The sequence below is a fragment of the Mauremys mutica genome, chromosome 21 (genome assembly GCF_020497125.1).
Source record: "Mauremys mutica isolate MM-2020 ecotype Southern chromosome 21, ASM2049712v1, whole genome shotgun sequence".
Classification (NCBI taxonomy): domain Eukaryota; kingdom Metazoa; phylum Chordata; order Testudines; family Geoemydidae; genus Mauremys; species Mauremys mutica.
Genome location: NC_059092.1, coordinates 18,326,594 through 18,352,307, shown reverse-complemented (window position 1 = coordinate 18,352,307; position 25,714 = coordinate 18,326,594). Strand labels below are relative to the sequence as shown.

The 25,714-nt window shown below is 48.0% G+C and overlaps 1 protein-coding gene across 2 annotated transcripts; it reads left to right on the top strand.

Moving 5' to 3' along the window:
• Window positions 1–3,413: 3,413 nt before the first annotated feature.
• On the top strand, window positions 3,414–24,989 carry LACTBL1 (lactamase beta like 1). 2 transcript variants are annotated; one of them, XM_044996452.1, is made up of 7 exons: window positions 3,414–3,481; window positions 5,145–5,289; window positions 7,007–7,116; window positions 12,124–12,281; window positions 13,950–14,197; window positions 18,083–18,188; window positions 21,961–24,989. In XM_044996452.1, exons 2-7 carry the CDS (start codon window positions 5,184–5,186, stop codon window positions 22,937–22,939), a joined length of 1,707 nt encoding a protein of 568 aa, XP_044852387.1. In that variant the 5' UTR covers window positions 3,414–3,481; window positions 5,145–5,183; the 3' UTR covers window positions 22,940–24,989. The 2 variants fall into 2 exon arrangements, with proteins under 2 accessions (XP_044852387.1, XP_044852388.1); XM_044996453.1 differs by lacking the exons at window positions 3,414–3,481; window positions 5,145–5,289 and adding an exon at window positions 5,852–5,956.
• Window positions 24,990–25,714: the final 725 nt, after the last annotated feature.

The following is a 25,714-nucleotide window of genomic DNA, read 5'->3' as shown; positions in this document are numbered from 1 at the left end:
GTGGCCTTGGGCAGGTCACTTTCTGCCCCAGCACCAGGGGTATCTATAAAGAGCTTACCAAGGGTGTGCGCTGGGGATTAATGAATGTTTCATCCCTGGGGAATGTTAAAACCAGCCACTCCTGCAATCCCCCCTCTGCCCTTGTTGCATTCCATGAGAATAGCAATGCCGCTCTCTTTTTTTGGCAGCTTCCCTGGACAGATGTTCCATCCCCTACGCAAGGGTGAGGCAGAGGGAATAAGCTGCACTGAGAGGCTGCCTGCTGGGATTAGTGCTCCAGCCACTCTTAACAACATCTGCAGCAGCAGGAAAGCCCCAAATTCATCAGCGCTGGAACCTGGAGGACAACAGCAGCGAGGCTGGTAAGCGCTTTCCAGGTTCTTTTACCCACCGCGGAAATCACTGCTAATGGGAGGCAAGGACAGGAGAGGAGGGAGGCTTGTTGGCTTGAGGAGCAGTGATACTGTGGTTCCTTGTGCGCTGAGAGCACCCAGATCAATGCCTCCATCTTGGCTTCTCTAATCATAGGTAGCTGAGATGGGTTCATGTCTCCTCAGGTTCAATAAACATCCTGCAGAGAGAGGCCAGGGAAGGGGAGGGGTTCAACCACCCTTGCAGGGCCTGGGTGGGATGAAGGATCATGTCACACCTCGACCAGTGGGGAAGTTTCAGCCTTGACGAACTCTGTGCTCTAATTCTCTGGGGGAGCTGTGGGGGGAAGGGAGGGGGAGCTGCTGCCATCCAGGGGACTTTGGGGGCAGGGTCCTGGCAGCAGGAGGGAACGGGGCCTGGGCAATTTGAAAAGGACTCTGTATTGCTAGCTAGTTCCTTTAGGTCAGTGGTTCTCAGCCAGGGGTACGTGTACCCTTGGGGGTATGCAGAGGTCTTCCAGGGGGACATCAACTCATCTAGATATTTATCTAGTTTTACAAAAAACTCTAGCGAAGTCAGTACAAACTAAAATTTCATACAGACAATGACTTGTTTATACTGCTCTATATACCATACGCTGAATTGTAAATACAATATTTATATTTCAATTCATTTTACATTTATTTTATAATTATATGATAAAAATGGGAAAGGAAGCAGTTTTCAGTCATAGTGGCTGTGACACTTCTGTCTGATTTTGTGAGCAAGTCATTTTTAAGTGATGTGAAACTTGTGGATACGCAAGACAAATCAGACTCCTGAAAATGGTACGGTCATCTGGAAGGGTGAGAGCCGCTGCTTAGGGGGTGGGCTGGTATCGTGCAAAACCAGAGAGAAGCAGAGGGTGTGAAGATGCCACCCTGATCTGGCAATCTCTGAGCTCTGGCCCTAGGGTCCAGCTTATTTTCTGGAGCAATCCCCTCTCTCCTGCTTCATCCCCTAGCGCTGGGCTCTCCTGCCTAAGAGACAGCCCTGCCCTCACTTTCCATATGCTGGCATCTGGATTCTCTCTTCCCCTTGCTCAGACTCACCCTGCGATCCCTCTTTTCCTCCTGTTCTAACCCTTTGTTCCCTGCTCATAGGATTTTCCAGCCCTGGACTTGCGAAAGCCACCAGCGCTGGTGATGAGAAGCGACTCCTAATCAGCCATGGAAGGGTTACAGATACGGGTAAGGCTGAAGCTTCCCACCATCCACAGCCTCTTCACTGCTCCCGTTCCCTTGGCTGCTGATTGTCAGCATCAGATCCCAGAGCCATGGAGAGGAAATAGGCTGACACTGTTGTATCCAAATAAAGTGTGTAGCTCACCAACAAAGGGCTGGGCCTGATTCTCCTCTTGCTTACAGCACTGTAACTCCATTGACTCGAATGGGGTTATTCCTCACTAGCTCTGGTGGACGTGTGTCCCCTGTCTCTGCCCATCTGGGCTTGCTCCTCCTGTGTTTTGTAAACGCACTGGGGCTGTGAGTGGGCTATGTGTCACAGGCATGGAGATGCTGGTCCCTCCCAAGGGTTAATCGCCTCCCCGCGCAGATGCCAGGAGGAGATGAAGATACTATAAATAGTTAGCAAAGCCCAGCTGGTTTCAGCCCCAAGTCACACACATGGCAGATAAGCATTAGACCGAATTAATATTCAATCTCCCAGGCACTTTCAACCCTGAGAGAGTGAAAAGCAAATTCCGCTCTGGTCCTGTAGCTTTAATCTTCTTGCGGGGGAGGGAGGGGGAATGACACTTTCTGGAAGCTCTGATTGGGTTAAATGGACAGAGAAACACAGAGACAAAGGAAGAGTCAGCTAGAGAGCAAAGCTCACTCCAGACACTGCCAGAAGGCCAAGCAGCTCCTCCCTGGGACGGGAGGTTGCAGCTTGGAGCATGGCGAGACAGGGTGGCTGGCAGATCTCTGCTCTGCTGTTGCCACACTTAAGCTCAGCTAGCCTGGATCGGAGACATCCAGCACATTTTGTGCTTCCTGGCAGTGGCCTGTGTGACTGAGACAGCATCTGAGGATGGTACTGACGGGAGCTGTGAATCCTGTTGGACCTTAATAACTTGTGATAAGGTCTGTCACCAGCTATGTGACACACAGAAGTGTGAGTGTTAATTCACTGGGCGGGACGCAGGGCAATATTACACAGCGTGGTGGAAGAGAGGGGTTTAATAGAGGGTGACTTATCTGAACCTCTCCCCAAACTTTGGGGGCTCAGAGAAAATGGGACATGGATCAAATCACCCTGGGGTTTGTCGCTCCCTGACTCGTGTGTGTGTGTGTGTGTGTGTGTGTGACACCACAGTGAGACTGAAAGTGTACTGAGCACCAGGGGGTCTCCTCTCCCACTTGGGACAGGAATTGTATGGAATCTCTCTCTCTTTCTCTGTTGCTGAATAAGAAGAGATGGGTAGTAGGGTGTGTTTCCCCACAGACTGGGTTGGGAGTTATTTGTGGGTAATTCATTTTCTGTAAATCCCATGGAGAATGAATAGTTCTGTGCAGTCAGTCAGATTTAAGTGCTCAGCATCCCAGTCGATGGCGAGAGGTGGCCCATTCATGTTGTTATGTAAGGGCCATTTGTCTCTGGGCTTGGAAAGCAGGACATGGTCGCTGGTGCTGCAGCAGGACTGGGGTGTGACCAGATGGGACTGGGGGTTCAGGGTGTTTGCCTGCCAGGGGAGGTGAACAAAGGTGGAGTCAGGTGAGAAGGATCTGGGCGCCCATCACTTTTGGATCAACGTCTAGTGGGCTGGGAAAGTCCGAAGTGCATGAAGTGAGCAGATTGGGGATTACCTCCTCCTCCAAAGATTAAACCAAGAAAATCCCATTTCACTCTGACGTCAGGGCCCTGGGAGTCACCGGCAGCAATGGGGTGGGGGAAGAAGCCAGGAGGAGACCGGCTGGGCAGGAGCACATCAGGGAAAAGGCAGCTTTACCATGTGGGAGCTAAAAATGAAAAGTGAGGGCCCTGGTCTGCACTCTCAGCTCCTGCAGCAGGAACATGGCATCTCCTTGCAGCGCTAAGGAGCAGCTCTCCAGCATGGACTAACAGACGGGTAAGAGCGAGCTTTGTCACTCAGGATTGCAGGGGGTGGTGGGGGGCAGTGGGACCCTAGCAATGGACCTGGCTGATAGCAGCATAGGGTCTGATCAATTCCTTCCACCCATATGAGCCTTTGCTCCTGTCAGCTAGGGTATGTTTCTGTGTAGCTCAGGGCTTCGCTGTCTCTCTCTGAGCTGAGCAATGTGGCCCTGGCTTCTCTTTTCTCCTTCTCCCGTATCTATTTATCCTCTTTCCATCACCATCTTCTCTTGTTCTTTCAGACCAGGCCATCTGGACTGAATGGCCTTTGTCCTTCCTCTGTATGTCATTCTCCCTCCTTACCCCTTCCTGCCCTTCACCCTCATCCCCCTTCTTGCTGCCTCCATCAGACAGATGACCTGACATCATCCTTCCTGGTGCATGCTGGTCCCCCCCCCCCAGTTCCTGTGGGAAGCTGGGTCTGTAACAGATCCAGAACGGGGTACTTTTCTGGTACATGCTGCTTTCCTTAGTGCTGGTGGGTGTTCCCTTGGCAGGTGAGAGCTGTCCTTGCTCAGGCAGTTGGAGCATGGAGAATGCAAGTATTCTGGCTGTCAGCGCTTTGGTCCATCCAGCATGCACCAGGATGGGTGATGTCAGGACACATGGCTGATAGAGGCAGCGAGAAGGGACAAGGGCTGTTACCTTCCCACTTAGGGATGGAGGAGCCCAGAGTACTAAGCAGCTTCAACATCTGCTGTGGAAATGTTTGAAATAGACCAAAAGGTTTCACAAAATATTTGTAACAAACCTCTGTTCTCATTCAGAAAGAGCCCTGTGAGTTTTGGAGGGGGGGAGGGGCTAAGTGCTGATGGGGTCTGGGCTCCCCATCAGGATCCTCAGTCACATGGGCCAGAGGGTGAGAAAGGGACCTGCAAGTCTGACCGTGGCTTTCCTAGTACCCTTGTTACATGAGAAATGGCCCATGCACCAATGGGTTTGGGAGAAATCCTGAATCAGCCATCCTAGAGTCCAGTCCTGGGGAGGAGACCAGGCTGGAGTATAGTCCCCGGGGAGTGGCTCAGTCTATCCTGATTAGAGAGAAGTGAGAGTGCGGACAAATTAATGCAACTCTTTGTGTGTGTACACCTTGCATGCAAACGACATTGCACGCGACATGACAGACTGGGGGAAGGAGGGATAGCTCAGTGGTTTGAGCATTGGCCTGCTTAAACCCAGGATTGTGAGTTCAATCCTTGAAGGGGCCATTTGGGGAACTGGAGTAAAAATCGGGGGATTGGTCCTGCTTTAAGCAGGGGGTTGGACTAGATACCTTCTGACTCTAATGTTCTATGATTCCAAAGTGTGGGGGGGCTGCTGGGAATGAGCTGTGATTATTCTGTACCAGACAGGGCATGATTTAATAGCATGAGCTCACCTGCTGAAACCCAAACCAGCTTTTAAGCAACTTCCAGCACCGGCTGCATCAATGGTGGCATAGATTCATCACAGAATGTGGTGGCATTTCAGCTGGACACATTATAAGCTATCTATTAATGCTACAGTGATTGCACCAGGAACTCATGTCCTTGCCTGTAGTTCATGTACATACCTAATTTATAAGCCCGGGAGGCAGTTCCTCTCTCTCTCTGTCCTACAAACAGTACCACTGAAACCCCCATGTCTCTTCTTTGCAGCAGGCCTCCAGAGGGAGGAGTCTCCTTAGGCTCTCGATAATGGAAGTGAAGTGGATCCATGTGGCACTAATCTTCTTTTTCCTGCTGTCTGTGGCCATGATGGGCTGCTTCCTGTGGCAGTACAGCCTCCCCAAGGAGGAGCCCGGTGAGTATCCAGCAATCAGCCTGCACACAGGGGGTCTCAGAACCCAGAGGCCCGATGCCATTGAAATCAAGAGGTGGTTGTCTGAATAAACTGCAGGGCTGAGCGCTATCGTTAGTTGGTTGGACCCTGCAGGGGAAGTAGCAGATACAGCCCTCCCCTCCCCCCGCTATTTCATTACACGCAACCTAATTATTTGCCCAGTGGCTTCAATGAGATGGAAGGGGCAAACAGGTGTGAATGAGATTCCAAATGAAAAACAACGATAACCTGCCAGTGATGATGAGAAAGGGTTGCCTCAAGAAGTCAGGTGCTACACTCAGAAGCAAAGTCAGGGTGGTGAGTAAGGTGTGGCATGATAAGCGCCCCCTACACCTAACTGGATTCCCTTATAGCTGCTAAAACCGCGCTGGAGTAATTTACATCCTAAAGAGGGAGTCAGAATGTGCATGTAAAGCTGTGGGTAGCTACTTTAATGTACACCTGTGTATCTCCTCTTGCTAGCAGCGTTACCTGCTACTCTTCTCTGCTGGCCCCTTGCCATATGGGTCAGACCCCATAGATTCACTTAGACCCCATAGATTCACTTAGACTTCCTCACACTCGGTTATTGGAAACTGAGTGGGACAGATTCAGAGGCAGCACGTGCAGGGATGTAATTCATACACTGGTAAGTGGATGTAAGGCTGGGGGAGCCCAGGGGGTTACAGAGAGACACTTTGAAGAGGTCAGAAGAAGGTATCACACCAACAGAGACTCCTTCTAAACTCATTTGGACTCACCTCTGAGTCTGGATCTCACTTTCTTCTTATGGGGCTGCACAGTCAGAATCTGCCTGCAGTAACATGGTCATTGGTCCACAGTGGTCTCAGCCTGAAGGTTCTGCAGTGACATTTCTCCTCTGCTACACAGCACCATAACACGGCACATACCCACCCCAAAGGGGTAAAAGCAGGGGAAATCACAGGGATTTTCTGTATAGTGGGCAGGGATGGGGAGCTGTGCTTCAGAAGCTCGATGGAATCAGATGGGCAAATATTGGCCCCAGGTAGGAGAATTCCCATTTTCATTGGGAAATGAGTGTTCTTCATCTGCACCAAAAATTTAAAATGAGAGACAAAATTATTGGCCCCCTGATTTCTCCCTGGCATGGCAGATGGGCAGCTGTTTTCTGTGGTGGCCCCATGTGTCCAGTGTGTTCTGTTTTGGAGCTGGTTTGTTTCCTTAGGCATCCAGGTCACTTTCCAGCAGTATTCGCAATATTTACTGGAAAAGCTTATTTCGGTTTGCTGCTTTGTTCCCTCCCAATGGAGTCACAGTGCCCTATTGATGCTCACAGGGAGACTTTGGGACACAACCTGGTCCCACTGAACTCAACAGCAAAACTCCCACTAACTTCAGTAGGACCAGAATTGAGCCCTGTGTCAACTATGCTCTGCCAGCCCACTGTCACTAGCACACTCAGTCAAGGATTTCCCTCATGTACTCAGTACCTTGCTGGGGTAGATTTGAAAGTGCACCAACGACATGTCATGTGCTGAAATTCTGGGTGAGTCGTAGGTCTGTCAGCCCCCTCCTTTGCTTTACACAAGGCTGTGGATGGCAAGCTCTGTAAGGTTGGTGGCCTCATCTGCACTTCTGCATTCTGAGTAATCCTCTATGTAAAACATGTCAGCAAACCCATCCACTCAACCAGCCTCCTCTCTGGAACTATTTCCAGGCCCATCTGCAATGGAGGTGAGATCAGAAGCAATTCAGATGTGTCCCCGCTATCCAGAACCTGTACCACTGGACCACCCAATCCCAGTCCTGAAGGATGCGCTGGAGAAGGTCTGTGGGGATGGCATGGATGGGAGTGTATATGTCTTAACCTCAGTGACCTGTAGGTGTAGGGAAGAGAGTCTAGGAATGTAGGAAGGAAGAGATCTGGGTTTTTCAGTCTCCTGGGCTGGTCAGAATCACAGTGTCATATTAGGACAGGTGACTGTCTTGAGTGTATCCAGGACCAGCTGAACTCTAAGCCCCCCCAATCTTGGTTATCCCCTGGATAACACAGTAACAACAACATCCAGTTTGAGGAGCACAACTCCACACTTCCCCTTCTGGTGCCTGACTCCTTCACGGGAAAATATGAGTGTCTCTCTGTGACTTCACTGAGAAGCACTCGTATGTGTGGAAAGGTGAGCAGGGCTCTGGGAAAGAAGAGGCAAGTACCAGAAGCTTCTGGAGATTAGTGTGCCCCTCTGATGTAACCCTTATTCCTAATTACATGGCTATATAAACAGAGGAGTCTCAGGTAGGAGAAGAGAGGTTATTTTACCTCTGTATCTGGAACATGTGTCCAATTCTAGTGCCCACAAATAAGGAGGATGTTGATAAATTGGAGAGGGTTCAGCAAAGAGCCATGAGAATGATTAAACGATTAGAAAACCTGCCTTATAGTGATAAACTCAAGGAGCTCCATCTATTTAGCTTAACAAAGAGACGATTAAAGGGTGACTTGATAACAGTCTATAAGTACCTATGTGGGGAACAAATATTTGAAAATGGGCTCTTAGGTCTGGCAGACAAAGATATAACACGATTCAATGGCTGTAAATTGAAACTAGATAAATTCAGACTGGAAATAAGGTGCAAATTTTCAACAATGAGGATAATTAACCATTGGAATAATTTACTGAGAGTTGTGATGGATCCTCCGTCACTGACAATTTTTAAATCAAGACTGGATGTTTTCTAAAAATACCTTCTAATTCAAACAGGAATAAATTCAGGTAAATTCTCTGGTCTGTGTTATACAGGAAGTCTGACTAGATGAACACAGTGGTCCCTTCTGGCCTTATAATCTATGAATCAATGAATTACACTTCTTGTTCTTAAAATCACCATCTGGCAGGTGTGTTTCCAGTGCGGTCCTGTATGGATCGATTCTTGGCCTACACTATTTAACATTTTTATCAATTACCTGGAAGAAAACATAATCATCATTGATAAAGTGTGCAGATGATACAAAAATTGAGGGGAGTGGTAAATAATAAAGAGGATAGATTACTGATTTAGAGTGATCTAGATCTCCTGGTAAACTGGTTGTAAGTAAACTATGTGCAATTTAATATGAGTAAATATAAAGGTATGCATCTAGGAACAAAGAATGCAGGCCATACTTATAGGATGGGGGACTCTATCCTGGGAAGAACTGAGAGGTTATATTCACTAAGAGATGGGGTTTAGGAAAACATTCCCCCAGTGGGATAGATTGTTATAGATTATCTATAATTGCCCGCGTGATGATGGCAGACCAGGTGCCAGCTCATTCCAAGGCCCCAGGCTGCACTGAACAGTTACAAATTCATAGCTGGGAAACCAGTGTTATCTGTGTGTTAGTATTATCAGAATAGATATTAAATGTTAAGTTGATAAGAATGTGCTTAGTGTTTAGACTTTATAAAATGCCTGCAGGATGCTGTGTGTATTGATCTCACTTACAACCTCAATAGCCCATGGTATAAAGTTATATTGAGTGTTTGCATTGTAAACCTCTGTATTTGTGTAATTCACCAAACAGTAACAGAAGCATTAATTAAGGTAAAGTGCTGACCCTGCATACAAGATGGCCCATTGAAGGCAAATGAGGTACTGTGTAGCATCAAAGGACAGAGACATTGTTGATGACATTCCTAACTCCTTCCAGTGTTCTAAAAGTGTTCTCTTTGATGTAAGGTACAAATTGATTTGAGGTAAGTGACCTGTCTCTTGGGACTGGAAGCAACCTGAATATTTTGTGATTTTTGGTGTAAGTGACCATTTATCACATAGTCCAGCTAGCCTGGCTGAGAAGATAGGCTCGAGTGTCCAAGGGGACTGTCTGTGACTCCATTATAGGACTATTGTTGTACTTTGGAAGCTCACATTTGTTACTGGGTTGGTGAAATCTAATTCTAGAATATACCACCAGTTTGGGGTGTCTGCCCTGCTTTTTGACAGTTTGCTCTGAGGTTGGCACTCTTGGTCATGAGCCACTCCAGACAGTGTGCCAGCCCATTACAGGAATTCTTGCACCTTCCTCTGGTATTGGCCAAAATAAGAGAGAGGATATTGAACTGGATGGGCTACTGGTCTCACTGCACGTGGCAATTCTTATATTCCCTTGAGCTCTTTATTGGGTTGGACATGGCTACATGGGTACCTCTCAGCATTCCTTGTGGAAACTAAAGGTAGGGTTATACTTGGCCAATGGACTTCCACACTCTGCTCCCTTTGGGATGCTGATGTGCCAATCAAGGCCATATGGGGCTATCATGGGGTTAAACTCAGGTCTCCAGGGAAGCTGATCTCCTCAATGAAGTTGCACAGCTGCCAAAAGTCAGGCATTTCATTGGGTTTTTCATCAGCTCTAGTAATGAATATGGGGGAGGGGTTTGAGTGGGAGAATGGGGAAGGGTTTAGGTGAGCATGGGAGAGGGGTGTGGGCTGAACAAAGGGAAGGGTTTGGGGGTGAGCGCTGTCCTGTGTGATGGAGGCTTTTATCCATAATGATTCCAAGGCCTTTACAAAGCTATTGTATGTAAGAGTCCATCACTGAAAATCACTTCCCTGGGGAGTGCAGTAGCTTCTAACACTGCTCAGACATGTGCACAGTAGAGCAGAGAAAATCTGGTCAATCCAATTGATACTGCAAGTAAAAAAGAGATTCCAGATTGGAATTCGGGCAAGACACAGGGACTGATCTGCTTGATGTTGTAAAAGCCCCATGGAATCTTCTAATATCCACAGATAGTCAGGACCTTGGCTTTATGCATCTTCCACCCCACGATATTAGTGTGAGGACTCACATTTCATAGAATCATAGAACCATAGGGACAGAAGGGACCGCAAGGGCTATCTTGTCTAACCCCCTGCCAAGTTACAGATTTATTATATCTCAACCATCCAAGACAGGTGACTATCCAGCCTCCTTTTGAAAGCCTCCAGTGAAGGAGCTTCCATGACCACCCGACTCCTGAGGCAGTCTGTTCCATTGTCCTACTGTTCTGACAGTTAGGAAGTTTCTCCCACAGGCACTGAGTTTTATTTTTCCCAGTGGGTGCTCCACCCCTGCTCTGCCTTGAGGCTCCACCCTGCCCCCAAGGGTCTCCGCCCTCCTGTGAGTGCCTCCCACCAGTGGCCGAAGAGCTGATCGGCGGCCCATGCCAAACAGTTGTGGCCGGTGGTGCTGAGCAGCCCTTATTTTTTTCTGTGGGGGCTTGAGCTTCAGATCACCCATGGAGTCAGCGCCTATGGTTTCCCTGAGATTTTCATTTAAATCTGCTATGCTGTATTTTGAAATCCATTGCCTGTTTTTACAGCAGCCTTTTAAGTATTTGAAGACCGCTACCATATCCCTCCATAATCTCCTCTTTTCCAGACTAAACATACCCATTTCCTATGGTTTGCATTCCTTCCCTTTGATCATGTTTGTCACTCGCCTCTGGATCTTTTCCAGTTTCTCTACATCCTTTCTATATGTTGGTGACCAAAATTGCACATCTGATACTCCATCTGAGGCCTAACCAGTGCCGGGTAGAGAGATACTATCACCTCCCATGACTTGCATGCTATGCCTCTGTTAATGCAACTTAAAATTGCATATGCTTTTTTTTTTTTTTTTTTTTGCAACAGCATCGCATTGCTGACTCATGCTGAGGCTGCGATCCACCACAACTCCTGGATCCTTCCCAGCAGTGCTGCTGCCAAGCCAGTTATCCCCCATTGTGTATTTGTGCATTTAGTTTTTCTTCCCTAAGTGTAGCACCTTACATTTGTCTATGTTGAATTTCATTGTGTTGTCTATAGCTCAGTTCTACAATTTATCCAGATCCCTCTGAATTTTAGCTCTGTCCACCAAAGTGTTGGCAACCCCCACAGCTTTGTGTCATCTGCAAATTTGATCAGTGTGCTCTCTAGTCCTACATCCAGGTTATTAACAAAGATGTTAAACAACACCGGACCAAAAACAGATCCCTGTGGAATCCCACTTGAGACTTCTCTTCAAACTGACATCATTCCATTAATATTTACTCTTTGTTTTCAGTTGCTTAACCAATTATGTATCCACTTAACGGTAGTTCTTCCGAGCCCACATTTCTCCAGCTTACTCATCAGACTGTCATGTGGGACTGAGTCAAAAACCTTGCTGAAGTCCAAGTATATTATGTCCACCGCATTCCCCCATCCACCAAATCAGCTACCCTGGCAGTGAAGGAAATCAAGCCGATTTGGCATGATTTGTTCTTGGCAAATCCATGCTGGCTGCTAGTGATTATGTCTTCATCTGCCAGGTATTCGCAAACTGAATGTTTTATACATTGCAATAGTAGCTTCCCAGGTATTGAGGTCAGTCTGACTGGTCTGTAGTTCCTGGGCTCCCCCTTTTTCCCATTTTTAAAGATGGGCACTTGTCCAGTCTTGTCCAGCTCTTGTCCAGTCTTCTGGGACCTCTTCTGTCATCCATGAGTTTGTAAATATTATTGCCAGTGGTTCTGAGATTTCTTCAGCTAAGTCCTTCAGCACCCTTGGATGAATAGCATCAGACCCCGCTCATTTGAATACATTAAAAAACATTAAAGAAATGATGGGACATTCAAAAGCTAAGATTTTGTGAAAAAATCCATTTTCAGAGACAGATCATTAATGAAAAATGCTTTGTTTTAAATATTTTGACTTGTCTTAGTGCAGAACTGTTTGTAGATAAAGGTAATTATCCCTGTTCACTGTGAGTGCATTATTGTATTGATTCATTTCTTTGTTCTACTCTCTGCTCACCTTCAAACACCTCACCACTTTCTAATCTTCTCCTAGGTGGACATGCTTCTGCGCCATAAAATCCATAGCCCAGGCCTCCCTGCCATGTCTGCCATTGTTATCTACAATGACACTGTGCTCTGGACAGGCAACTTTGGGAAGAAGAATGGCTCTGACCCCTTCTCAGCAGTGCCCAATGAGTACACCATTTACAGGTGGGGTTTGCAGGTTTATACAGAAGGAATTGGGTATGGTTTAGCTATTGGGTTAGTGGAAAATTACCGTCACCATGCCCTGATAAACAGCAAGTGGGAGGGATGTGTACACTTCATATCAATTCAATTACATAAATACATTTTGAAATCTTATGACTTGGCTTATTTAAATTGGACAGTCATCAAAGATAAATATAGTAGCCCCAGATTAAGCAAGTCCCTTTTCCCTGGGTAAGGTAACAGGAGTGGTTCCAGAACAATCAAGAACTTGCTGGAACCAATTAAGGCAGGCAGGCTAATTAGGATACCTGGAGCCAATTAAGAAGCTGCTAGAATCAGCTAAGACAGGCAAGCTAATTAGGACACCTGGTTTTAAAAGGACTTCACTTCAGTCAGTGAGGGGTGTGCAAGGAGTGGGAAGTGAGAGGGTGTGCTGCTGGAGGACTGAGGAGTACAAGCGTTATCAGACACCAGGAGGAAGGGCCTATGGTGAGGAGAAAGAAGGTATTTGGAGGAGGCCATGGGGAAGTAGCCCAGGGAGGTGTAGCTGTCATGCAGCTGTTCCAGGAGGCGCTATAGACAGCTGTGATACATAGGGCCCTGGGCTGGAACCCGAAGTAGAGGGTGGGCCCAGGTTCCCCCCATCCCTCCTGCCCCCTATTGGATACAAGAGGTGTTGACCTGGCCTGTCCCCCGACCCCCTAGGTGGATCAGCAGAGACTGCGGGGATTGTTCTCCGTTTCCCCCATGCTGGCCAGCGATGAGGTTAGCTGAGTGAACGGCAGGTTTGGTTTGAGCCACTAGTAAAAGTGGCCAAACTGAGGGTTGCTGTGAATCTCTGAGGCGACCAAATCTGCCAATAAGCACAGGACTCACCAAGGCAGAGGAGGAACTTTGTCACAATACACATCATGTTACAGTTTTAATTAAATGAACACAATCTATCTTAAATATACCCGAGTATCTCAAGGGCTGTAGAAAATACTGTAAAAATCCATTGTATTATTTGCAAACAATTCTATGATATTATTTCTATTGGATTATTTGATCCCATAAGTGAAAGTTGTATCATAATGCATATGAGCAATCACGCCAGAGTTAAGTTCAAGCTTAACTTTCATCTTTCCTGACTTTTGGTCCCTTACTGTTGCATTAATGTAGGTTTTATATTTATTAAAGTGACAGATAATCAGCTACTTGAGCAATCTGATGTGCTGAGCATCCCTTCAATGTTGTCCCCTGTTTGGACTTGTTTAGAATAGCTGAGTTGTTCAGGGAATGTTTGGCATGACATGGTAGCCTGAAAGGCCTTGGCCCCTAAGTTCCTTCTAAGCTGTGTAGCCGTGCAGGTTATCAAGGGCTGGGGGAGTCCTCTCTCCCTGCCACAGCCTCAGGGCAGCCTGCACCCCAAGTACTTCATCCCCAGCCCCACCCCAGAGCTTTCACCCTCCAGCCGGAATCCTCATCCCCTGCACCCCAACCCTCTGCCGCAGCCCTGAGCCCCCTCCCATGCCCCTGCCACACATCACCTCCATATTGGTGCACATAACAAAATTCATTCTGCACACGGATGTAAAAAATTAGAGGGAATGTTGCTTGGCCTATGGGCTAGTTAATGCTGGACTAGCAGCAGGTGGTGAAGCCATGTAACCGTTTGTCCCATGACAGGATTGCCAGCATCTCCAAGATCTTCCCCACTATCATGCTCTACAAACTGTGGGAGGACGGGAAGGTGACATCGCTGGATGATCCTTTGGAACGCTATGCCCAGAGCTTCATTATTAAAAATCCTCTGGGGCGACTCAAGGAATCTGAACAAAGATACACAGCGGATGGGCTGATCTTCCTGGAGAAGGGGTCGTTGCCACTCAAGCCATCGCTTGTTACACTGCGCAGGATGGCTAGCCAGCTCTCAGGTGAGAGAACCCCACTCCCAGTTCTTCAATCCTCACTAAATTCTCCTGCTTGACTCCCTGCATCAACATACCAGTTAAAACAACAAAACTCCCTGTCCCCAATGAGAACAGGTTCAGCAATGCAAAAACCTGTCTGTGTGTTTGTCAGGCAGTGCAAACAGCCCCTCCTGGTGTGAACCAGGATCCTCCAGCCGCTCCAACAGGCGAGCCAAAAGGGAGCCTCTCTCCAGCCCAGCTACTGGGAGGTGCACTGAGTTGGTCTGTTCTCTGGGATATGCCTCCCACTGACTGAGCTGGTAGAAGCTATGATGAGTAGGTCTTCCCCTGGCTAAGCCAGTAGGAGCTGCTGGATTCCTGGCTGTTTCCTGGCAGAATAATCTTTCTTTGTCATTCAGGCTCCTGCATTGAAATCAGGGATGAAATGCGAGGCAGCTTCTTCTCACCACAGTTTCACCCCAGCCCAGAGTGCTGCCACTGGCTGAGAGGCGGAGTTGGGAGGCAGAGAATTGCTAAGCATTGTTTGTTTTGGAGGGATATAGCTTCTATCATCGACAGGTTAGCAGTGCAGTGCAGCCTCCTGATCTGGGATTCCTGAACTATTAATAGCCTGGTATTTGGTGTCAGGGGATGGTACTTAATTTGCTGTTTCTCTTATAAATGAGTAACTTCCATACTAAAGTAGCTGTAGACAGCAGGGTCTGATGTAATCTGGAAATCCCTCAAAAGGTGAGGCTATTAGTGCCTGCTGTTAGCTGGCATCAAGTGCGCTGCTTCGACACTCCTTTAGAAGCGTGCAGATTCCATTATTAACCCAGAATTAGTTGGCATTGCTATTCTGAGATCTTTGGAAGCAGGTAATCTTGGCATCAGCAGGCAGGGATTTGCCTTTGCCTTCACTGCACTTCCTGTAAAATAGGGATAATGATGCTAGCACACCTTGTAAGGTGCTTTAAAACTGAGGGATGAAAAGCACCTTACAGAGTAAACCCAACACACGTTATGCATGGTTTTATTGTCAGCAAGGTGTGGTTAGCTGCATACACCATCCCAGTCTAGTAATTAGGGAAGGAAGATTTTAAAAGTGAATTCAATACCAAATGCAATGTTAAACCCCGAAAGTCAGGAAATGCAAAAGTTCGGATTTTAATAGCAGCGTTAATGCTGCAGTATTGCCCATGATGTATATCTTAGCAGTGGCTTTTTACAGCATAAACAGGAATATACAATGCAGCCTCACTACCCTGCACGTCTCTGATCTGCGGGCTGTAAAATCCACTCACACCTCTGAGCAGAGATAGTGCTGGAGTGAAGTGCCAGGTTGCTAAGATTTTGTCATGTTGAAATGTACTTATGTATTTATGATCATATGAAATGCTGTTATAAATAATTATGACTACACTTGTTGGCTCAGTTAACAAAGTGCGTTGCATAAAGCAATGACCTTGCTTTTTTCTGTTATGCTTCTTCACTCCCTAATTTGCAGATTTCAGTACCTTGCTATGAACCACCTCATCAGTGGTGCTAATTAGGGAGGCTCTACTGTATCAGCCCCTGACTCTACAAGGGATTGAGCATTGCCTGTTTGGTGCTAGGGTTGCCAATTTTCTAGTTGAAGAAAACTGAACACTCTTGCCCCGCCCCCTGCCCCACCCCTTTTCTGAGACCCCGCCCCCACTCACTCCATCCCCCTCCCTCAGTCGTTTGCTCTCCCCCACCCCCACTCACTCGCTCATTTTCACTGGGCTGGGGCAGGGGGTTGGGGTCTGGGGTCCGGAGTGGTGGTGGTGGTGGTGGAAATAAGGGGTTTGGGGTGTAGGAGAGGGCTCTAGGCTGGAGCAGGGGTGCAGGCTCTGGGGTGGGGCCAGAGATGAGCAGTTTGGGGTGCAGGAGAGGGCTCCAGGCTGGGGCAGGGAGTTGGGGTGTGGAAGGGGGTACAGGCTCTGGGCTGGGGGTGCAGGCTCCAGGGTGGGGGGGCAGAAATGAGGGGTTCAGGGTGCAGGAGAGGGATCCGGGCTGGGGCAGCAGGTTGGGGTGCACGGGAGTGATGACTCTGGCTGGGGGTGCAGGCTCTGGGGTGAGGCTGGGGTTTGGGGTGCAGGAGGGGGCTCCAGGCTGGGGCAGGGGGTTGGGATTCAGGAGGGGGTGCAGGCTCCAGGCAGCACTTACCTCAGGAGGCTCCCAGGAAGCTGCCAGCATCTCCTTCCAGCTCCTCAGCGGAGGCGCGACCCTGTGGCTCTCTGTGCTGCCTGCACCTGCAGGCACCACCACCTCAGCTCCTACTGGCTGCGGTTCCTGACCAATGGGAGCAGCTGAGCTGGTGCTGAGGGAGGGGGCAGCGCACAGAGCCCCAGTGACCATCCCTCCTCCTAGGAGCCAGAGGGAGATGCTGGCAGCTTCCCAGGAGTCATGGGGAGCCGGGCAGGGAGCCTGCCTGTGCGGCCGACCTGACTTTTAATGGCCCGGTCAGCGGTGCTGACTGGAACTGCCAGGGTTCCTTTTTGACCAGGCATTCCGGTTGAAAACCGGACACCTGGCAACCCTTTTTCCTCCCCCAGTGTTCAAATATGGTAACCCTAGGCATGACTGCCTCCACCCAGGTCCCTACAGCCTGCCCAACTCCCCAGGTTAGGGTAGATAGGGAACGCCTGCATTGATCTCACAAAGAGGGAGGGGCTTCATTACACTTTGCCCACCTAGTATGGCCTTTTTTATACATGTCAGATGAGGATCACAGTGGTCCCTTCTGGATTAACAAGCTATGACTGTTGGCAAGTGCTCACTGAGCTTGATGCAAACTAAGTAATTTTTCTATTGCTTTTACCCTCTCAGTCACAAGTTCCCCCCAAACCATGCTCAGGCCCTAGACGGCTGAGGAGTCTGTCCATGACAAGTTCCAGGTTCTGCACTTCCGGATCCTCAGTTTGTGTAAATCATCTCAATGAAGTCACTGCAGCTGTGATGCTTTGCTGAGAATTTGGCCTCAGGGGGTTGTTTAATGGAGCCCTGTCCTGAAAAATGTGGTTAAAATGTATTTTATTTCCAGTGGGAAAAGTGAACCATTTTCACTCTCCTACAACTCAAAAAAATCTGGAGGAATTTAGCACAAACTGAAACAAAAAATCACTTTGGGACAGAAACAAGTTTGGAAAATTTCAACACCCCCCCCCGCTCCCCAATGGATGTTCCTGACATTTATAAATATGTGACAACTGGTCATATAATGGAAACTGCAGGAGCAGTTGTCCCTGGGTCAGATTGGCAGGAGCCACTAAGCTAATGGATCAGGTTCACTTGAAAGCTCAGGCTGGGATTTACTGAGCCCTTTCAATCAGTCTTTCCTTCCAAAAGGCTCTTGCATATGCCTGGACCCAGCTAGGGTTTATAATTCTTCAGGACGTTTTACTAAAAGGAAGCAGAAAAGTGTGGGTCAGCTCTTACCTTATGACCGAATGATTGGCCTGTCCCTGTATAGCTCCCTACACTGTACTGAGGTCCCTGGCTCAGACTGGCAGAGATCCTGGGGGGCCGGGGTCGCCTTCTTCTGCACCCTGGGGCACGGGTCACTTGCAGGTTTAAAGTAGTGTAAATGGTGAATTCTCTGTAATTTGAAGTCTTTACATCATGATTTGAGGATGTCAGTAACTCAGCCAAAGGTTATGTGTCAATTGCAGGAGTGGGTGGGTGAGGTTCTATGGGTCTGTGAGTAGTACCACATTTGCTGTGTCTGTGGTAGAGTGTAATTAATCACTGCTCTTTTCCTTTGTCTTTGGCTCTCCCATTTTGGATCATTATTGACCAGACTCCATGAGTGAAACTTGATGTTATCCTAACAAAAATCAGTATTTGTCTCTTGCTGGTTTATGTCCTCTTGTTCCCATGGCACAGGGCTGCCCAGGAGGCTGCGGTCCACCAGTCTGCTGTGGAGAGGAAGCACACAAGATGCCCTCGCTCTCCTGAAGGATGACGTTCTGGTAGTTGACCCAGGAACCAGGTCAGGTGTATGCGCGACTAACACTTCTCTTGGCTAATATCTGGCGACTATAGCAGTGCTTAACTGCTAAGGAGTCAGAACCAAAGCTGCAAGTGGTGCAGCCAGCTCCTTCCGGTTACAGTACAGTGCCTGCAATCCTCGCTCTCCTTTAACATGCACCATTCACTCAGGTACCATTAGATACACAGAGAGAAGACAAAGTGGAACAGTTTGGAAGTCAGCATTAGCAACTAGTGGCAACACAGTCAGAAGGGATGCAAGGCCATTCTGCCACATTAACCCCAGGTCCCATGTCTGGTGGAATAGAACAGGACAGAATTTACATCTGCAGTGGAGAAGGCACAGGCTGAGGTCTTGGTGATCCATTCCAGAAAAAAATCCAGCCGTCAGGTAAAGAAATTACATGAAAATCAACACATTGTCAATAATATCTATAAATGTCCATTGCAACAAAAAACCCTGTTGCAAGACTATTACCTGGGTTTGCAAAGTCAAGCATTTAACAGTTAGAAAATGCCAAAATTTAAGGTGCCCGATAACAGACGCCTCATCAATCTAGGAGACAAAGGCAGAACTTTGTCAGGGGTTGGACTAGATGATCTCTTGAGGTCCCTTCCAACCCTAATAATCTATGATTCTATGAGAACAGGTTCCAATGGCTGGAAGCTGACAGCGGACACATTCAAACTCAAACTTTGCATATTTTTAGTGAGGGTAATTAATCATTGGAACAACTTACCTAGGGACCTGGCAGAGTCTCCATTACACATGCAGAGTGGCTACTTGTTTCTAAATGCTCTGCTCTAGCGCCACCTGAAGTTATGGGATTGGTTCAGGAAACTCTGGGTGAAATCCTGGCCAGGCAGTCAGATTACATGAGCATAATGGTTACTTATGGCCTGTTAACCTGTCTCACTCGTCACTGAGGTACGTGTGCCTCCGGGATCACTTGCTGGTCTCTGAGCACCTTGGTACTTCAGATGTCAGAATTATTTTGGTTTTTTTCCCTTGTTCATACATGACTGTAGCATTCTGAAAAGTTAATCTTTTCACAGGAACATTTCCTGTCTTTGCTTCCATGCAATGGTAACATTTTTCTGGAAACTTTGAACAGAATATTTTCAGCCACTTTTGTGATATAAGTGTATGCTTTTTTTTCAGTTAGTTCAAAAATGGCTGAGCTTGGTGTGTATGAAGTGCCCATTGAGAACTCTGGCCATGCCCAAGCATGGAAATAAAACCTGACTATAAATAACATTATGACTGGTGGAAAACACGTCTAGAAAGACAAAGTGTGCCCATGTGTGTTGTTTCTGAAGTGCAGACTTCTCTGTTTTATGTCAATAGACACCATTCGAGCTTAAGACTTTTAAAACAGCTTATGGCCTTACAGGACTCAAGCACTTATGCTTCCTTAAGGACTTAACATTGCTGTGATGCTGCCTTGCAGACTCAAAGCAATTGAAGTGCTTTTGCCACCTTAAGGTGGTTTAAATGCTTGTGCCATGTTAAGTCTGCAAAGCAGCTTAGCTGGGACTTTTATGGCCTGCTCCTGAAAGACATGGTGCATTTTTGCATCTACAGGCCTTCAGCCCAAGCCTTCCTTTTTAAAAAAAAACAGTGAAGAGAAATTAAGTGCAGAAAACTTAATGCACTGTCTGCTGAACAACTAAAAACAACAAGGTAGGAAATGCAGAATTAACTGTTCTTGCAGTGATGTCTTTTGGCATGTATTGGGTGTAGTATTTCCAGTCTCTATTGCTGAATGTGGACTGTGATATCTACAGGTCACGCATCAAGATATATTTGTTTCTAAAAGACGTGTTCTAAGAAATCTGGGTGGGGGGGACACGTTCTCTGGCTTGTTTTATACAGGAGGCCAGATCCCTTCTGGCCTTGGAATCTATGACTATTTGAATCAGTAAGGCTAAGTTAATGCTGCTGTAGGAATCTTCCCATCTACATTTCCTGACTTACCAGCAATCAGGGCCGCCCGGGGAGCGGGGGGGGGGGGGCAAGTGGGGTAATTTGACCCAGGCCCCGCAGGGGCCCCCCGAGCCGCTCCGGGTTTTTGGCAGCACTTTGGCGGCAGGCCCTTCGTTCGCTCCGGGTCTTCGGTGGCGGGTCCTTCAGTGCAGCTGAAGACTCGGAGCGAGTGAAGGACCCGCCGCTGAAGTGCTGCCGAAGCCTCGGAGCACCACCTGGTAAGTACAAGAGCCGCAAGCGGCATGTGGGGAAAAAAGTCGCGATCAGCAGCACTTAGGCTGCTCTACTGCTGCCGCTTCATTCTTCTGCGGCAATTTGGCGGCGGGTCCTTCCCTCTGAGAGGGACCTGCTGCTGAATTGCCGCCAAAGACCCGGCCCTGCCCCGGGCCCCCTGAATCCTCTGGGCGGCCCTGCCAGCAATTCAGAATGGCAAAACCTCTGCTCCTCCTCCTTTCTTCCTCCTTTCTGCACTCAATCTGCCTTCCCTTCGTCCCTCTGAAAGTTTACGGTGGTTTCAGGGCACAAGAGAGTAGGGTTTGGAAATATCTTTTCTTAGTTCCCATTAGCACATGATCAGACCACATCACAATCTGCCTGTGGCTTTTAGAGAATGCCTAATGCTGTGGAATCGATGTCAGTCAGGGTTGTTGCTGTCACACTGACTGGAGTGGCTCTGGACCACGAGTGCCAACCTCAGAGCAGACTGTCAAACCACGGCGGACACCCCAAATTGGTGGTATGTTCTCGAATTAGATTTCACCAACCCAGTAACAAATGTGAGCTTCCAAAGTACGACAGTAGAATGGAGTCACAGATCGTCCCCTTGGACACTCCAGCCTATCTTGCCAGCCAGGCAAGCTGGACTAGGTGATAAATGGTCACTTACACCAAAAAAAACACAAAATATTCAGGTTGCTTCCAGTCCCAAGAGACCAGTCACTTACCCCAGCTCAATTTGTACCTTACATCTTACATCAAAGACAACACTTTTAGCCAGTTCTGTAGTAAAATTACTAAAAGTTTCTTGGGTTAAAAAAAGGAATGAGAGTTATTGGGAGGTTAAAGCAGGTAAAAACATATGTACATGCGAGTCACAGTCTATCATTTCAAATGGTAGCAGAGATGTAGTGATCTGCCAGTTTCCCAAATGTCTTTAAGGGCTACAGCATAACTCTGGGGACCGCCATCTTCCCAGTCAGTTATTCTGCCCTGTTAGAATCCAGACAGTCCAGAGATGAAGAATTTTTCCTTGTGTCTATATTTATAGCTTCTTTTCACAGAAACCAAGCTGACAGCAGCAGTTCCCACACATGTTCCTTCTTCATAGGACAAGAGGAGAGGGGGATGCAGTTAACAAAGTCTTTGATCCTTGATCTCACACAATGACTCATTTGTGTTTAATGAACAGGATTTAACATCTTCTTGTAAGACACCATCATTTGTATTACACCAGGCTTCTTTCTCATTTGATGGATTCCTTAGTTAGAGGTATATACAATGCAGATGTTTGCTGTTACATTATAACATGAAGCATAGTTGAGTGAGAACAATACATGCAGAATCCTATACACATTTTATAAAACACTAAACACATTCTTATCAGCGTAACATCTAATGTCTAGTTTGGTGATGCTGACACACGTAAGCAAGACTGGTTTCCAGCTGTGCGTTTGTGAGAGATCAGTGAGGCCTGGGGCCTTGGCATAAGTGGGCACCTGAACTGCCAGCGTCACAGTGGCAGTCATGTTCAGAGATGACACTGAGTTGCATTTCTTTCTCATTTCAGGTGCCATTACAGTAATTTGGCCTTCTCTCTGATGGCCCACGTGTTGGCAGATCATGCCGCCGAAGGGGAGTACCAGCGGTGGGTCTCAGAGAATATCCTGGACCGCTTGGGCATGGAGGACACTGGCTTTGATATCACACCACCAATCCGTTCCCAAATGGCGGTCGGGTTCTATAGCAGTGGGCAGCCTGCCCCCCTTTATGACTTGGGCTGGTACAGGCCATCTGGCCAGATGTACTCCACAGCCGCTGACCTTGCCAAGCTGGCAATGGTTTTCCTAGGCACCTACCATCGGCGCCTTTTGGAGCCTGACACAGTGAAGACGATGCTGACACCTCTTTTTAAGTGCTCCAGTGAATACTTTGCCAACAAGACCGGCACACCCTGGGAGATCAATGAGCAGCTGGGCTATGATATTATCAGGAAGGATGGCGACCTCGATGGCTACTCAGCCACCTTCTCCCTTGTCCCCAAGCTCCGCTTAAGCTTCATAGTGCTAATGGCAGGGCCTAGGCCCCAAGGAGGAGATATTGTGACTCAGACATATGAGTACCTTATCCCTGCCATGGAGACAGCGTTCCGGGAGGCAGAGAAGAGCCTGAGCCCTCCCCCAAATCCCACCCCTTATGTTGGCTATTACACTTATTCCAACCTGACCTTCTACGAGATTAAAGTTGGGCCCACTGGGGTTCTGGTCATGCAACAGTTTGGACCCCATATTGAAGAGCTGATCCCTGAAAACTACCGGACAATCAAGCTCCACCACCTGGAAGACCGAGTCTTCCAGGTGGTTTTTGACAAGGAGTTCCCATGCATTCTGCGGCTGGGCTCTGCCTCAGTCTCACTGGAGACCCAGGATGGGCAGCTCTTTAATTTCTATCCTTTTGACCGCAAGGGTTTATCTCCCGGCTTTGACGCCCCAGGACTGAACACATACAATGTGGTGCGCATACATCGCAAGCCCGTGTTCTACAGCTAACTGACCTTGCTCCTGCGTGACCATGTGTGGAAGTTGGCTTCTGTTCTGTGTGTCCCTGACTCGCCTGCCCCCAAGGCTTTAGGGATGTAGCTTAAACGGGAATGATGCTGGCAAACTGACTGTTCCATCCAACAAAGTCTCTCTTCTGAAATGACTGCAATGGTTTGTGTCCCCTTGGCACCACAGGGCTGTGCTGGCAGCTGGGGAAGCCTGTAGAAACTACATGCTGGATATGTTGGATGTCTGGGATATGGACTCCACTGCATACTTCCCAGCACTTAAATCTTCCAGTGCTAAAGCTGCCCATTTGGCCACCATCACAAAGTGTGACTGGCTTCAATGGACCATGGAGACTCTCCTGTGCTTTTGAGCCAGAGTCTAGTCTGGGATCCAAGGGTTTTTCAGGCAGCTATCCTCTTCAGCAGCCCGGCTTCTAGGATCAAACTGCCTTGCCCATTCGGGTTTGCCATAATCTGACACCCTAGACCACTTTGTAACATCTAAGAGAGAGTGGGGTCCATCTCTTCCATATGGCTGAGTGCGGTACAGCAATCCGTGTGAGTGGTAGGGAGCCGTGTAGTTTCACGATGGGCTGTGGGGGTCCACAAAGGAAATCGTAGTGTTTAGATACAGAAGGTCAAAGAGGATTAGATTGGGTGGTCCTGAAGTACTATAGTGATGAGCTATATCAATAGCTAGATAAGCAGATGTACTCTGAGTGCATGTAGATATGGGAGTGTGTGCGCACACACGTAAAAAGTTGGTTTCAGGGTTGTGTCTCTAGGTAGATGTCTGTGTGTGAGTAGGAATGCATGGATGTCTGTGTGTTGTGGGCATTGGTGTGTGTGCTGTAGCCGGCGTGCCTCCCTGTGGGGGGTTGTAGTTGTGAGTACTGTGTGGTTTTGTCCTGTGTTGTGGCTCAGATGTGAGTGTAGATCCCTGTGTGTGCATTGTGAGCGGAGACTCAGCTATGTCGAGACTGTGGCTCCAATGGGCTCTAACCTTTCCCAGTTTCCCATGTGTGGCAGAGAGAAGCTTCAGCACTGGCTGGCTGAAGAATTAGCTAGAACACAGACTGAAGACGCATGATAGGGCACTACCCTGGAACTTGATCCCTTTAAATTAGGGCCACCTTCAAGTACCTTGTAATGCCACTGATGCATTTGCCTTCTTCCTTGTACCCACCTGGCTGCCTAGGCAGGGAGGACAGATGACACACAACAAGTTGCTATGTTAAGGCATTTGCTTTTATCCTTCTCCTGGGGGCAGCTGGCAGTGGTGGGAAAACATCATATCCGTGCAAGGGCAGCAGAGGCTGTAGAGACATGACCATCAGCAAAGGAAGGACTCCAGCTGACAGAGACCTTGGGCTGAGGGCAGCATCACTGCTTACAGCCCTGCCTGGAGCCTGAGTTCAAACCCATCAGAGGGCTGGAGCTAGATAAATGTTACCTCACTGCTGAGTGCTGGCTCAGATTTGGCATGGGCTATATAGTCCTGAAATCCTGGGCTGTGGTGCTGGGCAAAGGCCTGGTAAGTAAATCTTCTCACTTCAATGACTTTTTCGGCAGTACTTGTTCTCTCAAACCCGCCCTGGTCTCTTGTGGCCCGTTAATTTCCTCCACTTGGTCATAAGTCCTTGTTGGCAGCCAGCAGTGACTGCAAGGTGTTCTTCTGCTGTTCATTCTTGCAGGATTTAGGAGAGCCTGGCTCATCCTCAGGAGTTGCCAGAGCTGGAAGATGTGCATCTTGTCCTCTCTGCCTCTCTTCCTGTTCCCCTGTCTCTCTCCTTTCCATCCTTCCCATCTTCAAGTTCACTGGGAAAAGAGGATATGAACAGAGCCTAGAAATCTGTGATTTACCCCCTCTCCACCTCCTGTGTTCTCCTCCAATTAAGCTCACCATTAAACATAGGATATGATGTAAGCACTGCCCCGCTGCTCCATCCAAGCCCTGGAGTCACAGCTGTTGCTGCAGTGCAGTTTTGGTCTCTGTGTTGTTCTCTGTAAGTGATCACAGCTCACACCTTGTGCATCTTCCGATGTTCAGATATTTAGACTGTGAAATAACAATAATATTAAACCCTGTCTAAATTCTGACTGCTTCTGTGAGTGATGGTGCCTGGTGAACACAAGGCTGCAGACAGTGTGACTATTGGACTGAGATTGCCTGTATATACAACTGACTGCAATGCTCCTTGAGACACTTTCTGCAAAATGCAGCTTTCAGGATTTTGAGTCCTCTTATGTTGACCTTAAACCCCAGAACCAGCTGTCTGGTGCGGTGGCTGGAACTTCTCTGGTCCTAGTGTACAAGGGGTTAATCCTCACTCACCTTCCATTTCTTCTAGCACTGGGGGAAGGGCACAGTGTACCTGGGTTGCTTAGGAGACGGGGTAGGATGCCTTTGGGAAAATGGGGCTCTGCATCCAGAGGCCAAAGGTCAGGGCTGAGCTCCCCGAGCTGGGCAGTGTCTGTTACGGCAAAATCTTTTACTTTCCTGTTGACATTGACCCCCAAGGAGAAGCCCTTGCTGACAGTGAGCACTTTTATTTTCTACGGCGTCACTCCTCCAGCTTATGCACTAGGCTGGACTAATACTCCTGTTGGCACCTTGGCACCCACAGATGCTACAGGAGCCTGTCCTGTGTATTCTACAGCTTCATTTCCTAAATATAAATGAGACGCAATATTCATGGTCTATGTCTGTAAAGGAGAATTCACTCGATAACCTGAATTTTAAACTAACAGAGCTTTTCTTGTGGGCGGGGGGAGA